The sequence below is a fragment of the Phoxinus phoxinus genome (genome assembly GCF_949152265.1).
Source record: "Phoxinus phoxinus genome assembly, chromosome: 13".
NCBI lineage: Eukaryota > Metazoa > Chordata > Actinopteri > Cypriniformes > Leuciscidae > Phoxinus > Phoxinus phoxinus.
The window spans coordinates 11,273,649-11,290,148 of record NC_136888.1 but is presented as its reverse complement, the minus strand read 5'-3'; the positions used below and the strand labels follow the sequence as shown (position 1 = coordinate 11,290,148).

The following is a 16,500-nucleotide window of genomic DNA, read 5'->3' as shown; positions in this document are numbered from 1 at the left end:
GCAGTTTGCTAGTATACCATTCTGAATACAGCCTGTTCCCGGCATATATGCACACCGCTAATGTCAGCCAATGGGCAGAACACCCACTTAAACCCTACAGTGCGATGTTCCTGCCGTCCAGCCGGCCCGTCCCACACACACACATCTCCCTACAGTTGTTTTTAATGAGCCTTTAATGTGCTGTGATTTAACCATTTATCACGACTCGCCCCTTAATGATCCAACAGACGCACTTCGCTTTCTTTTTTCCTTCTTAAACTCAAACACATCACTAATAATAATGCTCATGGCATTATCATAATCACCACCATCATCTAAATCATTAAAACCAACCTCTGGTAAAAAATAAAATATTGAACAAGTTAAATGATAATATCTTCCTCTCTGCTAATCAACAGATGGGGGGAAAAACAAGGCGTTTGATTTTCACGCCACTTGATGGTGGTGACCCGAGCCAGACCGCGAGTGTGTTTTTGCATCTGATGAGGACTCGAGCGTTCAGTTAATCCCTCAGTATTACGGGATGCTTCTATATTCAAAACCTATCATGTGTCCGCTGCGTCTTCACCGGCCACAATCAGCATCTCCGTCTGCAAACCCTATTTGTTCAAAGTAATTAAAAAGCATAAATTAAGATAAATACGGTCGAGGCGGAAGTCGGGCTTCTGGAGTGTGACCCCGCATTGTGCCTGGATCAGGCCTCTCGTCGCAGCCGACGGCGTTCTGTGATGGAAGCTGCGACTCGTACCTGTGGAGTGATGCCCGTCTGCTGAGTTGCTAAGATACGGGACAATAATGGTCAAGGTGGGAAGTTGATAGGAGATTTGCTCCTAATCACAGAGCTGAAATTAAAGGGGAAAACAAGATTTTCTTGCTCTTTTGAAATGAGTACGTATGAGTGTCTACTATGTAGACACACAATGAGAAGTAAAAAAGTTTCTGTTTTACATCTTTTCCAATTAAATTCAAACATCTTCATTAAGAATTATATCAGCGTAACAATTTGAGGGGAAAGTTGAACTTGAAAATGTAAATTCATTTTATAAGTCTTTGGTTTGTCATATTTTGCACTAAAGATGAAATCCAAAACCTAATGTTCTCTGATGTGATTTGAGAATGATCCAAAAAGCATCTTGAGCTTTAATGGAAGAAAATCTAACCTTATGTTCAAAAAGTCACATGATCAATGACACTCATTTACAAGCATTTGGTTAGTGACATAGAAATAGATTTTTTTGGGGGGGGTTTCTCAAGATCCTAAAATCCAACAAGATATTCAATGTGATCTCAGAATTTTGTGTCACACTGTATGTTACCTTCAAATAACCCAAAATATTGAGGTAGCAATGTATGATATATAACAAAACATTCATTAATTTACATTTACACTAACATTTAAAAGTTTGGGGTCAGTAAGTTTAAAAATAAATAATATTAATAATATGTTTAACAAGCAAGAGATTAATGTATATTGAGGCAAAGACATTTAATGTGTGTAAGTAAGACAGTTATAATATTACATTTATTCGATTTCTATTTCAAATAAATGCTGTTCTTTTAAACTTTCTATTCATCAAGATTCCTAAACAAAATTATCATGATTTCCACAAAAAATAATAATCAGCACAACATTTTTCAAAGTGCTGTCAAATCAATTAATCGTGATTAATCGCATAAACAAACGTTTATTTGTTTATATATATATATATACATACCGGTATATATATATATAATTTCTTCTTATTATCTCTTATTATTCATTACTAAAAAACTGAAAACTATTGCTATCAAATAAATGTATCAATAATCGCATGTTAGATGCGATTAATCGCAATTAATTGATTTGACAGCACTAGTTGTTTAGTCATAAGAAGCTAATAATATGAAAAGTTTTCTTGAGCACCAAATCAGCATATTAGAATGATTTTTGAATGATCATGTGACACTGAAGACATTTTAAAGTGTATTAAAAACGAAAACAGCCATTTTAAATTGTAATACTTCACAGTCTTACTGTTTTACTGTATTTTTGATCAAATAAATGCAGCCTTGGTGATTTTTCAAAAAACATTTGAAAAAGATTACCGCCTCTAAACTTTTGAACGATAATGTAAGAACTGTAGTATATTGGTCCCTTTAAAAATCTAAATGTTTACTATTTACTTTACTAAATACACATTTCTGGTCCTAACGATCCAAAGGAGGATAAATGTATAGACCGGCCCCTTTAAGAAGATCCCTACGGAAGGCTGGGTTATAGTAAAGGTGCGAGAGTGCATGTTTGTGTTGGCAGGGAGCTGTTGTCATGCTGGGGCACCACAGGACAGGACTGTCAGGGCATTATAAGGAACCGCTCCTGCCTCAGAGAACCATCTGCATATTTAATGGTAGCCGGCTTTACCCAGTGGAGACGAGACATACCAGCAGGGAGGTCAGCTGAGTGGATTTGTGCATTTGCCGAGCACTCGGTGAGACTCTTCACGTGAATAATCACAGATATTGTAGAGGAACGAGTGTCTGCAATGGCCTCTGACTCCTCAACTTGCTGTTCCTAATTCCCGCTCTCTTCATATGCAGCTTTGGAAGTGCTCGACCGGCCGCAGCACCTGCCTCTCCGCTTTATCCCAGAACTCAATTCAGCGGGCCGTGCGCCATTTGTAATGTATGTGAAAAGGCGTGCGCTCGGCGGTTCAGAAGCGGTTACTTGAGGATTTATAAATTCTGAAGGTCACTATGTTAATACAAACATTAATAATAAATGTGTGGCTCGGCAGAACTGTACCTGATTTGTGGGAGGTGATGAGTTCCAGGAGCTGCCGTCCCTCCTCCAGGAGACTGTCTTTCAGAGAGCTGTGACTGTCTACGTTGAGTTTGAAACTCTACACACACATGAACACAAAAACGACATGTCAGCGAAGGGGAAATAATCTTTTTCTCCTCCACAGTTTCTGTCCTCTTCAGATTTTCCTCTCATCTTCCATTACAACATCTTCACACACATATGCAGGAAGACTTTGTTGTTCAAAGGTTGCTCTTTCATAGCTCGAGAGAGTTAATGGGGAAATCTCATAAAAAAAGAAACACCCAGGTCTCAATTCACTATAAAATTAAAAAAAAAAAAAAAAAAGATATTTTGCCTGAAGGACTTGAAGCCGATTTCAGGAATATTCACTTTTTTTCGTTGTTTTCATGAAAATTAAGGACATTTTCCCCATTTAGACTCTTGAGCTATTAAAAGAGCAACCCATGCGCAATAAAATATTCAATAAAATATTAATTAAAAATAAATCAGGAATAAAACAGAGGGAACAAAACTAGACAGCTCTGGCATTAAAGACAATAAGGAGCTAATTTGATTTTAGATGTTCGATTTTTCTGCAAATCATTACAATATTGGTTTCACTGTAATAAAGTATACATGTAATACATGAAAATGTATTTTTAAAAACAATAACTAACAAGCAAAAGATAAAAGTCTTCATTAACATTCATGTTTCCCCCTACAGGATGCAATGGAATGCATGTGAAATCGGTTTTAATAAATATTTTATTATACACAGGTTGCTCTTTCATAGCTCAGGAGTCAACATACATTTCTCATTTTTGATTCATTTAAGATTCTCCTTAATTTTATGGGGAAAAATACACATGGAAACCAATCAAAAGTCAATCGTACACATATAGTAATAGTATAGAGCTATTGAATGAACGTGGATAGCGGCTCAGAATATTTGACCAGGAAAGATTTTGATGAGAAATAATTGATTTTAATATTGAAGAGATCTTTTTACAAACTGAGAAGAATCAGGAAACTTCTAGCAAAAGCCCAATTAATCTCAATGCAACCTAGGAGATATTAAGGAGATCTCATTTAGGATGTTTCTTTCCCACAGAACTCAACGGGACACAAGAAATCTTCTCCGACTCCTCGTCCGGCTTCATCCCTATGAAACAAACACTCATAAGTCACATTAAGTGCTTCAGCAAGAAAGTATATAATCTCCTGCTGGGCTGTCGACGCACAACCTTTAAACACCCTTCACACAATCCTTGATCTCAAACGAGCATTATTCATATATCCTCGGAGGAATGAAGCCCAAGTATTTGTCCGAGTCTATCCCACCATCCGTGCGCCGCTGAATTATTAACAAACGACAGCCGTCCCTCTAATTCATCATCCGCGGCATAAACTAATATTCAAATGATGTTATAAAACTGAAGCCGTTTCTCCCACAGTGGTGCCCTCTAGAAAATGACCTCGGGACTGAGCAACAGCGTTCCTGTCTCTCTATTTCGGTCTTAGACCCACAATACAATCTGGCCCTCAGGATCCATCAGTCAGGTTTTCTCCAACTCTCAGTCATGTGTACATCTCTCAACAGGATGCCCATTTACTCTGATGTCTCCATTTCAACGATAACCGTTTTTTTTCTCTCTAAACCCCCACCAAACACTCCTCCCCCCCTGCTCTCGCCCTCCAGTGGGTGCGGCGGTGGTTGGGAGAGAAAAAAAAAACTTTCATGTTGATTGGTTTTGATAATACCCAGCACTCTCGAACGGAGGGCTCTCCAATTGCTAAGTGTAATCAAAGAGTAGAGAGCATTATCCTGTGTCCGCGAGGAAGAAGGGGGTGGTGAGGGATGTGCTTTTGAAGATGTGCGGAGGGGGCGACGGGTGGGAACGAGGGGGGCGGTGGGCCGTGCTCCCACAGGGGGCCCGCGGTTGAGGCGCCTAGAGCCATCCTCACCTTCGATTCTCATCTCCTCAGATCTCCCTCTGCCCTGTTTCACGCCATTACCGAGCGTTCTGATCTGACCAGCGCCACGGAGGGCAGCGGGAGCCGCCAAGGCCCGTTTTCACCTTCAGCTGTCTGACGCCCGGCCTGTCTGTGTGACAGCAAACCTGACAGAAAGATGCAACAACTTGAATAAACGGGATCTGTTCCGTAAAGTGCATCCATTCTGTCATGCTGTCACAAACGTCCGTTCAAACATGCAGTCTAGCATACTCCTACTAATTGTGCAGTATGGATACTGTAAGGGCTATTTTATATATGAAAATTATGACTATGCTTTTCCAAATGTGTAGTGTACAGCACAGCACACCGTGTGGAATATTATATGCCATGATTCAATAGGTTTGACCTTGCAATTCCAGTTTGATAGAAGAACCAGGGGGACAGATTTACAAAACATTCTTAAGAATAAAATTGACTTAACTGCTATTTTCTTATTTTCGAACTTCAGAATACACTACCGGTTTGGAATAATTAGAGTTATGTATTTGAAAGAAGACTCTTATGCTCACTAAGGCTGCATTTATTGATTAAAAAATCCCAGTAAAAACAGTAATATTGTGAAATATTATTACAATGTAAAATAAGTGTTTTCTATTTGAATATATTGTAAAATGTAATTTATTCCTGTGATGACACAGCTGAATTTTCAGCATCATTACTGCAGTCTTCAGTGTCACATGATCCTTCAGAAATCATTCTAATAATTTGTTACATTTATATAGTGCTTTTTCTGGGTCCTCAAAGTGCTTTACATAAGGAAGGGGGGAATCTCCTCAACCACCACCAATGTGCAGCATCCCCCTGGATGATGCGACGGCAGCCATATTGCGCCAGAACGCCCACCACACACCAGCTTACTGGTGGAGAGGAGACAGAGTGATAGAGCCAATGAGCAAATTTGGCCAGGATGCCGGGGTTACAAGTCTTTTTCGAAACGCATCCTGGGATTTATAATGACCACAGAGAGTCAGGACCTCGGTTTAACGTCTTATCTGAATATTAAACTTTTGACCGGTAATGTAAAGTTACAAATTTTCTTTTTAGTTAAGATTGTTCTAAAGACGAAACTTAGTTAGGATATCTGAACTAAAAAATATTATTTGGGCATTTTGTGTAAAAACATATTTGCAGTCCAGCAAAATAATGATTTGTCACCATGGAAATGTAAGGTCAAAAAGAGTCCACTGCATTGTGGGATACATTATAGTATTCTGTGCAGTGCGCTCTGGTTGTATGCTGCACATTTCGGCAGATGTAAGCCGGTCCCCTGGGGATTCTGTGCATCCAGAAAATGCATACTATGAACAGTATACATACTAAATCCTGCAGTAATAGTATGGTAGCATGCTATTCCAAACATTGCCTTACAAAAGTTGCATTATATAAAATCGTTGTATATGAAAATAGTAAGCAGTACATATTACATAAATGTTAACCCTGTAAAGCCTGACATATTAAATAATAGTAAGGAAAAAAATCAGTTTTTTGTTGATTATCATAATTGACACATCAAGATTTGATGTACTATGGTATAGGAGAATATGGAGCTCATACTCATAAAAAAAACACCTCAATTTTATTCAGAAGCCCAAAACAGATCTGGTTCAGCTGCATTTCTATGGCTAAAATTGCACTTTCGACTATACCAACTTTGCATAGCTTTTAAATTCACAGACAGCTATATTACACACCGCATGAAAGGGAATATTAAAAAAAAAACATAATAGGGGCACTTTAATCATGTTGATTATTTAGAGATCTTAAAAATGTGCGCATCAAATATAACACAGTAGGTTTATAGGATTAAGAAGGCAGTAGAATAAACAAACAGTCCAATTTTCAGAATAACATCTGAAAGCATTAATCATATACAGACAAGCCCTAAGTTTAGTGACTCAGAAAGCACAGAAATAGCCGTCATACATACTAAGCGGACGGTCTGGTGTCTGAGACAGTCTAAGGCTGGAGCGAGAGGGCCGAGAGTCTCTCTCTCTCAACTTTGTGCCATCGGAAAGCGCGAGCGGGACGAGACGGGTGATGGATCAGCAGGTGAGAGAATTTATCACTCATGACAGACACGAGAGAAAGTGAGGAGAGCTTATTTATGACTTCGGATACAGGCTGAAATTGATATCCTTTACAGAGCTAAACGCCTTTAAAATGAGTAAACAAACTGAAGGGAAAAAAAGGCTGAATAAACAGATATCCATCACTGATTTATGCTACAACAAAATGCTCTGGTAATAGGGTGTAATATCAATATTTGGTGCACATGGCAAGGACACTCTTATACTGTATTCGACGGCATAAAAAGCGATCTGTAATAATCCCATCAGCTATAACTGAGGCGATATCAATATCACATGATCTAATTAAGAGACTCTTTATATCAATTCGTGCAGCTCCAATTCAAGGCAAAACGTGTCATGTTTTATGAAACGAGGATGTAGGAGAAGTCAAATGTATTGTTACGAACACCTCAACAACTGAAAGATAAAAAATAATATTCCCGTCAAGTTTCAAGGTGTGAAAAATGTTCTTAAATCCATTTCATCATCACCTTTACCTTGAAAACCCTGACTCGAAGAGAAAATCCAATGTGTTCATGAATGAAACCTCACAGTTAGAGCGAATCTGCATTTTAAGCTGATTCCTAAAGCAGGTGTGTGTTTTGTTTGCCATTACGGTACACATGTGTTGCATTTAAGCGTGAGGTGATACGTGCTTTGTTCTGCTAGCTCGACGTGTGATGTGTCTGTGTGTGTTTGTGTGAGAGCAGATAGACGGGACTCTGAGCTGAAGCGCCCCGGCAAGGATCAGACTTGAGGGCAGACAGGTTATCGCGAACTTGACATCAATAGATGTGCCACAGCAACCAGTGGACCCAAAACCTCCCCCTGCCCTAATCCCCAAATCAGAGAGAGAAAGAGAAAGAAAGGTGCTAGCCCAGGAGGTGTCTAGAGACAGGTTTGTGATGTGCAGGTTTGAAGGAATTTATGAGTTATGGGATTTTTTAGGGTGAACTGTCTTTTATTAATTTAAGATAAATGCTGTTCTTTTGAACTTTCTATTCATTAAATAATCATGAAAACCATTTTTACACAACTGTTTTCAACATTGGTAATAATAAGAAATGTTTATTGAGCAACAAATCATCATATTAGAATGATTTCTGAAGGATCATGTGAAAATTAAGCTTTACCTACATAGAAATAAATGGCAATTTAAAATATATTCAAATAGAAAAACAGTTATTTTAAATTGTTAAAGTATTTCACAATATTACTGTTTTTGCTGTATTTTGGATCAAATAAATGAAGCCTTGGTGAGCAGAAGAGACTTCTTTTAAAACATTCAAAAATCTTACTGTTCTAAATAATTTTGGCCACCACTACATATATAACATAAATATATATAATTTATTTTTATTTTATTTTTTATTACATACAGTACTCACCTACGCACAGACAGGCCACTTTATACTTTGTTGAACCTTTATAACACATCGGACCTTGAAGCAGATGAGCTCCACAGAAACACCAGGTGTCACTCCTGGCAGCTGAGAACAGGAAACTGAGGCTACAATTCACACGGACTCACCAAGATTGGTCAACTGAAGATTGGAAAAACATTGCCTGGTCTGACGAGTCTCGATTTCTGGTGTGACATTCAGATGATAGGTCAGAATTTGGCTTAAACAACATGAAAGCATGGATCCACCCTGACTGTATCAATGGTTCAGGCTGCTGGTGGTGTAATGGTGTCAGGGATACATTCTTGGCACACTTTGGGCCCTTTAGTACCAATTGAGCACTGTTTAAAACGCAAAAGTCTACCTGAGTATTGTTGCTGACCATATCCATCTCTTTATGACCACAGTGTATCATTTTCTGAGGGCTACTTCCAGCAGGATAACGTGACATGTCACAAAGCTCAAATCATCTGAAAACTGGTTTCTTGAACATGACAATGAGTTCACTAAACTCAAGTGGCCTCCACATTTACCAGATCTCAATGCAATAGAGCACAGAACGAGAGATTCGCATCATGGATGTGCCGCCGACAAATCATGTCAATATGGAGCAAAATAAGGAATGTTTCCAGCACCTTGTTGAAACTATGCCACCGAGAATTAAGGCAGTTCTGAAGGCAAAACGACGTCCAACCAGGTACTAGCATAGTGTACCTAATAAAGTGGTTGCTGTTTATATATAGTTTTTTAATGTAAAATATTTCTTCAAAAAATAAATTTTATGTTATATTGTAATAATCATAAATGTGTTCCATTTCAAGACCAAATGCTAATTTAAGAGCAATACTGATTGATGCGAGTAGTATGCTGAAAATGCCCAGATGGTGACCATCTCTGGTGCATTTTTGAAGTTTATGGATATTTTTTGGAAATAAAAAAATTAACGTTTTTCTAGTGAAATAAACAACTTAAAGCCTAAGGTGGTTTGCTTGCCACCAAGTTGGTGGTTCAATGGTTTTAAAGGGGTTTTGAGCTATTGAGTCAGCAGGTCAGGATGGAAAACAAGCTAAAACATCTTAAACCAGTTAAAGTAACACCAGCAAACTACCTTAGGCTAGTTCAGCAGGGTTATCTTTCACATTTTTTAGATGGAGAAAAACTATGAGGAACGCAAGGCAGAAGCTGCCGCTTTTAAAATGCTTAAGCACTTAAGTAATAAAGTAATTCATTTATCTAAATCGGTGCATCAATTCGTGGTCTGTTTTCCTGCAAGTGAAAGACCGTACATTTAAACATTTCTACAAAATTTGTGTTTATAATAGCACATAAATGACCTCTAAAATGACAATGACTAATAGACATGGTGTAACAGCCACAAAACCCCAATTAAGTCTTCAAAGGTTTTTCCAAGTGTTTCATTAAGCTTTTTAAACACTGTCCGCTCAGTTCAAATCTATCTGAGGACGTCACCCAATTTAACTGTGTGGTTTATGTACTAACTGATGTATAAAGAATGTCTTTAATGTTTGTGTGCATGTTGGAAAGCAGTAGCACAACTCACTATCTGTGTGACTGGGGGCCCTTGTTTCTGCGTCTCATTTGCCAATGGAGGCCGGTGTGTGTGTGTGTGTGTGTGTGTGTGTGTGTGTGTGTGTGTGTGTGTGTGTGTGTGTGTGTGTGTGTGTGTGTGTGTGTCGTTAATGTGATTCAGAGACCTGGATCCGCCACCCAGTGCAATCAATAGCGGTTTCATTTCACAATCTCTCAATGCCTTATAAAGAAAGCCCACTCCTTTTCTCTCTCTCTCTCCTTCTCTTCCTACCCTGCAACAGCCAACCTCCTCCTTACGGCTCTCCCGTGGGTACCGGAAAGATCCGTGCTCACAGACACACACATATATGCGCGCGGACACAAACACACACGCGCTCCCCACCTGCCAGCTGGACTTAATGCCCAGACATTAAACCTGTGAGCACATCCTGCGAGCCTCAAACGCTGGATGAGAGACAGCAAGTGTGTGACCCCGCTCTCTAAATCAATAAAAATTGGTGAAGCCTCTCACTATAAAACACAATGTGATATTCCTCCTGCAGTACAGATGGGCTGGTCACACAGACAGACTGATAAACAAACAGTGTAGCTGGTGCACACGATACGCTTCTGGTGCGGGTTACTTAAGGGTTTCACATTGCCATTGGAAAGACAACCCATAAATGAAATCTCTTCAATATCTCAATTAGGTCTCCAAGACAGTAATGAGATTTAATGGAGGACAAAAAAAGAATCAAGTCTCTGCTTCTCAGATGTTCTCCCAGAAAAAAAAAGAAAAGAAATAAAAAGTTTCAGAGGAAATCTCAGCTAATGGTCAATGGCCAATACAATGTCAATATAATATAATATAATATAATATAATATAATATAATATAATATAATATAATATAATATAATATAATATAATATAATATAATAAAATATAATATAATATAAAATAATATAATATAAATTTATAATTTACTTTTGGTAATATAATAATAGAATATAACATAATATAATATAATGTTAAATTATTTAAATATAATATAATATAATATAATAAAATATATGAAAGTTAAATTATACATTAATAAATACATGTGCATTTATAATTTACAATATAATTGTATTCAAAATTTTAACATTTTATTTAACATAATATAAAAGTTATATTTGTATTTTATATACACATACATACGCGTATATGAAATATTTGAACTGTCATTTTACAATATGTACAATAAATTATTTTTCCTTCATTCATTCTTTTCAAAAGTAAATGTAGATAATTTTACTACAAATAAATACAATTCAAGACCGAATGATCTGAGCTGATATATACTTTCATTTTATAGCTCTAAAATCTTTTTCACGTCAGTTGTATGTCAAAAGTTTACTCAGTTGTGACTTTTGTTATTTCTCCTAAAGAATTTTAGGATAAACATCTGAGATAAAGTTGATACTTAAATTAAACACGACTGAGAGACATGATGAAACTATGAAAGAGCAACAGAGAGCAAAACATCAACATCTAAGGCCCTGTCCCAAATGGCGCACTTGATGTGGACTTTCGGTCTCGTGGACTTAAATTGCGCGTGCTCGCTGAGTCTACGAGTCCGTAGGCCGTCCCATTCATCATTTTAACGCTCTGAAGTGTGCTCAGCAGCGCCCCCTTTGTACCCTTGAAGCGGTCTTCCGCGAAGCCCGCATGGATGCAGGCTTCACGCACTTTAACTACCCAGGAATCCTTGCGAATTTGCGAAAGGCCAATCAGACAACGAATGGGAGGAGCTTTGACTCATGTTAACATGGATGAGAAGAAAATATTTAAGTGTAAATATCATTATTTTTATAACCTATGTGTACATTTTGCCAGTTATTACCTACAGTTTATACAAACATTATGGTCATCAACCAGTGGTTGATGTCTCAAACATAAATATAAATATATATTTATATTTAATATAAACATAAATAGCGCACTGAATAATAGGCTACGATCGCATTATGCTTAATTAAATAAATATAACCGAATGTCAGGCTTTACTGAGTCATATGTAAATGTAGAAATATAATATTTAAACAACAACCGGACCGTCTTCCTATTTCCGGCGTGGCGATCGAGTCTGTCCCAAAAATATCTCTCAATGCGCCCTCGTGGACTCGCACCAAGGGCCCTATAGGTCTGCACTACATGACGTCACCAAAGTGTGGACTCTGAGGAAGTCCACAAGTCCGGAGTGTGCCATTTGGGACAGGGCCTACGATTACAAGATGAAAATTCAGTAGAATAAAAATAAATGCAGTGTGATCACTAGTGTGTGTTAAACGTGAGCTTTAACACACTGAAAGACATTTACTCACAAGGTGAGTTTCCAGGTAGAGTTTGAGGCTGTCGATATCAGCTCTGGGTGGCGTCCAGTTGTCTGTGGTTTCTAGAGCGTCTCTCAGCCAACTGATGAACTCGTCCAGTTTGCTGACAAAACCCTGCAAGAGCAAACACACAACACACAGGCACATCAACACGGTCAAACGCAGCAAATGTGATAGTTCTGGCATCAAATGTCCCGAAATATAACAATCCAAACCAACCAAACAACATGTGTTACACACCACAACACAACAAATAGGACTTCAGAAAAAGAAAGTGTTTGATAAGCTGATAAAAGTTTCGGAGTGAGGGTTTGCATTTGTCACACAATGCTTAAGGGAATGTCACACAGTAGATGCCCTTCATGAGCCTCTATGGCTTTTTCAACAAGAGCAGGTTCAATGTGCTCGGTGTGTAAATACTGCCATCTGCTGGACAAACCAAAAACTATACAGACTCCGACTGCTGGTTCCAGTTTAACCAAATAGTGCCCTTAAAGGATCAGCTCACTTAAAAAACAAAATAGTCTCATCATTTTCCAGATTCTAATCCCATGTGACTTTTTTATCCATCCATTCAATAAAAAGACGTTTTACATAATGTCCAAACTGCTTTGTTCTACACAACAAAAGTCGATGGGGTGTTTTATACTCCAAAAAGGACAACAACAAAAAAAAAAAGTAGACTATATTAGCATCTATATCTATATATCAAATATTTTGAGTTGTTTTTCAATTATAATCTTCTACCACCAAATCTGTTTCATAAGACTTTAGAAGTAATGTGGACTTCAGATACTTCCATGGTGCTATTTTATATTTGTGGTCCATTTTTACTTTCACTGTATAGAAATGAGAAGCTTGGACATTATTTAGGCCATCTGCATTTGGAAGAAAAAGTATGACATGAAGGTAAATGTGTGTTCTGACGACAAAATGCTCATTTTCGAATGAACTTTTCCTTTGAGTCTGTGGTTAACCAGGGGCTGAACGACGAGGATCTGAGACCTAATTATTACAGTGACAAATATGCTCGTCTTCTGATGTCATACGTGCAAACGGATCAAATACCATTTCATACCGTCTCTAATGAACCATCTGAATGTAATATGAGAAGATTTCGCCCTTTCTCCATGGCAGCTCCTCCTGCTCATTATCTAACATTGGCGAAAATCAAAGATATTGATACAAATGACCTCTCCGCAAACGCAGGCAAAAAATCCCATAATTTATCGACTGTTTGGCCTTCACCGGCAGTCAAGCTTTGATGTGGGTGAGACTGGCTGTGCTTTCAAAGCTAAAATGCTGGAGAGGAATCAGATCTGTGTGAGAGCGCCATTTCAAAAGTCAGAGTACAGCCTGAGCACTTCTCCTAACGGTTTCTATCTGGCCTATATTGTTGAACAGTTCGACTGGACCTGGTTTTGAGTTGGCAGACTGTTTTGGTCAAGCTGGTTAGAGCCGGCAGACCACTTTTATGTTGAAAGAAAGCCCTCAAACTACTGCACATCTCTCCAGCTCTGCTGCAATATGGTACATCTTCATATAGACCAAAGGAATTGTGCGAGATTGTGGCAGTCGATGAAGATCAATAGATACTGCCGCTAAATTATTCCCCTGGCAGGGACGGCGTGCGATTCACTCTCATCTCGTGCACTGATAAAGCTCTCAGAGCAGATGAATATGTAGCCGCTGGTCACGGCATTAACTGAGCTTGTCACCAGACCTGTTTGTGAGTGTATTACAGAGGGAGGAAGAGAAAATGAGACACGACTCCATGCCCCAGAGAAAGAAAGAAAGAGAGAGAGAGAGAGAGAGAGAGAGAGAGAGAGAGAGAGAGAGAGAGAGAGAGAGAGAGAGAGAGAGAGAGAGAGAGAGAGAGAGAGAGAATGGGTGAAAGCAGTCGGTAGCCGCCAAATTCATATACAGTATGAACTGAACACCCTCAGAAACCAATCACTGCTTTTATCACCATATTCGCATTGTCTGTTAATATGCGTTCAAAAGGAATTGTTCACCCAAAAATGAAAAATTGTTGTTCATTTAATCACCCTGATGGCATTCCAAATATGCAAGCTTTCCAATGAAACACAAAAGGAGACTTTTTGGAGAACAATCATGCAGCTCTTTTCCATAAGCAAACAAAACAAAACAAAAATGACATTGCTTAATTGTCATGAAAATAAATGTCAACACAAAACAGGCTTCATTTTCTAAATGCAAAAAACTAATATACATATAGTTTTTTGCATTTAGAAAATGCAGCATATTTTGTGTGTGTGTGTGTGTATATGGTCTTGTACATTATATGCTAACTTACATTATAAATATAATATATACAATATATATATAAAACAAAAATTTAAAAAATGTATTTGCAGTAGATAAAACAATAGTAGCTGCCAAATCCATTGGAAAAAGAAAAACAGCAGCAAACAGCAAGTTTCTTTCTTTCTATTAATTGTTTAGAATGATTTTTCAAATTTTTATTTTATTAAAATGTACTACATATATATATATATATATATATATATATATATATACATATATATAGTCAATTTTAATAAAATAAAAATGTGTGCATTCTTATCCATATCTGGCACTAAAAATTAAGATAAAGATGCAAAGACAAAGATATGCAAAGAATGACAGAGTGGGGGAAGCAGAGGACGAGAAAGACAGAAACAGAGAGAGAGAGAGACAGGAAAAGACAAGGAGAAGGGGAAGACGGGTTTGGTGGCGTCACACATGACTAGGCCCCTGAGACGCCCCCAAAAAGAGGCTTCAGCTGCCAGCTGTCTGTTGCCATGAGAATGAAGTCATCTCCAGCGGCTGAATACTAATGTAATCAATCACCTCCTCCTGTGACACGCATCATCTCAGGTGGATGTGGCTGCCTACCTCTGCCCGCTCCAGTGAGCTTACTGCACACACTCACACACATGCACACGCTTTCACTGGAACCAAAGGAAGGATTACAGCTGAAAACTTTTGAGGGCATCCTTCCCTTCACTAGTCATTCACCTCCATCAGATCGGCATGATTGCAGTGGTTACTGTTCATAAGACATGAGAAGTGTTGTGAAGTATATTTCAAAAATGCTTTCTATGCTGTGGAGTCCATGATTGATCTTCTTGGATGAAACAGAAGACTGAATTTGCAGGTGATAAAATATTAATTAGTATGAACTGAAAGAGTTCCAGTGGATAAAATCCAGACATTGGTAAAAATATGCCTACATCAGGATGAATGCACACATTATTGAACACAAATACAGTATAGCCATAATCGCCACCAAAATACTATACTTACTAATGCAAACCCTTAATTAATCCATATGACGTCATTCAAACAGTGCAAGAATCATTATATCATCTTGCTTATTTTTTTTTCTTTTATTGACAATAGTGAGTGATACCAAGTTACTTTGGTTTTACAGTAGAAACAATAACTGTAGTTTCTACTGTATTTTTTTGGGCACTATGGCATATTTTTGAAACCAAAGCATCCTATATCAAAAGTTGAAATACTTGGTTTGCAAACATTGCATCTAAAATATCTCGTTAAAATTAACTTAATTGGATGCACTCATGTCATAATTGACTCAATTTCATAAACAAAGACATTACTTTATATTACTTTTGGTGTTCTTGGTCTGTTTTTATATTTGACCACTAGGTGGCGGCAGTATCCCATTATGTCTCTGAGGAAGTAAACAAAACAGTAGAACTACACTCATGGCCAGCAATCAGGAAACAAACAAAAAAAGTGTAATGATTTAGATCTCATCAGTAATGCATTTTTGAAAGAACATAGATAAGAATTACATTACTACAAGAAATGGTAGCTTTTACTAATAAAGATCAATGCAGCTAGATTGCTTAATTATAGCTGAGCTCGAATCAGAATATTATCTTACTACTTAGGCTACTGCATATATAAAATAATAATTATATTAATAAGTTAAACAGTATGCATTATCCCATGAAACAGCTATACCACATTGTCACATTTTTATGACCTTTCTAGTTTGTCTCATGATGTGTGGCATAATATTGTTGGCTCCTATGACAGCGTACTTGTTGCTTATTTGCTTTGGATAAAAGCATCTGCTAAATTCATAAATATAAAATGTTATCTTTTACATTTGCATATCCCTGTATTATTATTTTAATAATGTTTTAGCCTCTGTGTGATGCATTGCATTATGGGAGACAGTATTCCCTGCAGCGATTGCATACGTAAATGTACTAGGTCATCTGGGTATTTCCATGCATACAGAAAATATGCATAGTGTGTGCAAAGGGTACATACTTTACTCTTCAGC

At 37.7% G+C, this 16,500-nt stretch overlaps 1 protein-coding gene across 2 annotated transcripts in view; it reads right to left on the bottom strand.

Annotated features, from left to right (window-relative positions):
• The window catches only part of akap6 (A kinase (PRKA) anchor protein 6), a 154,825-nt gene that overhangs the window by 102,247 nt on the left and 36,078 nt on the right, over window positions 1-16,500 (bottom strand). For both annotated transcript variants that reach the window (XM_079632660.1, XM_079632661.1), the window contains 2 exons: window positions 12,168-12,290; window positions 2,783-2,879 (listed from right to left, as the gene is read on the bottom strand). In XM_079632660.1, coding sequence (XP_079488786.1) covers window positions 2,783-2,879; window positions 12,168-12,290 — 220 coding nt within the window. The remainder of the gene's footprint in view (window positions 1-2,782; window positions 2,880-12,167; window positions 12,291-16,500) is intronic.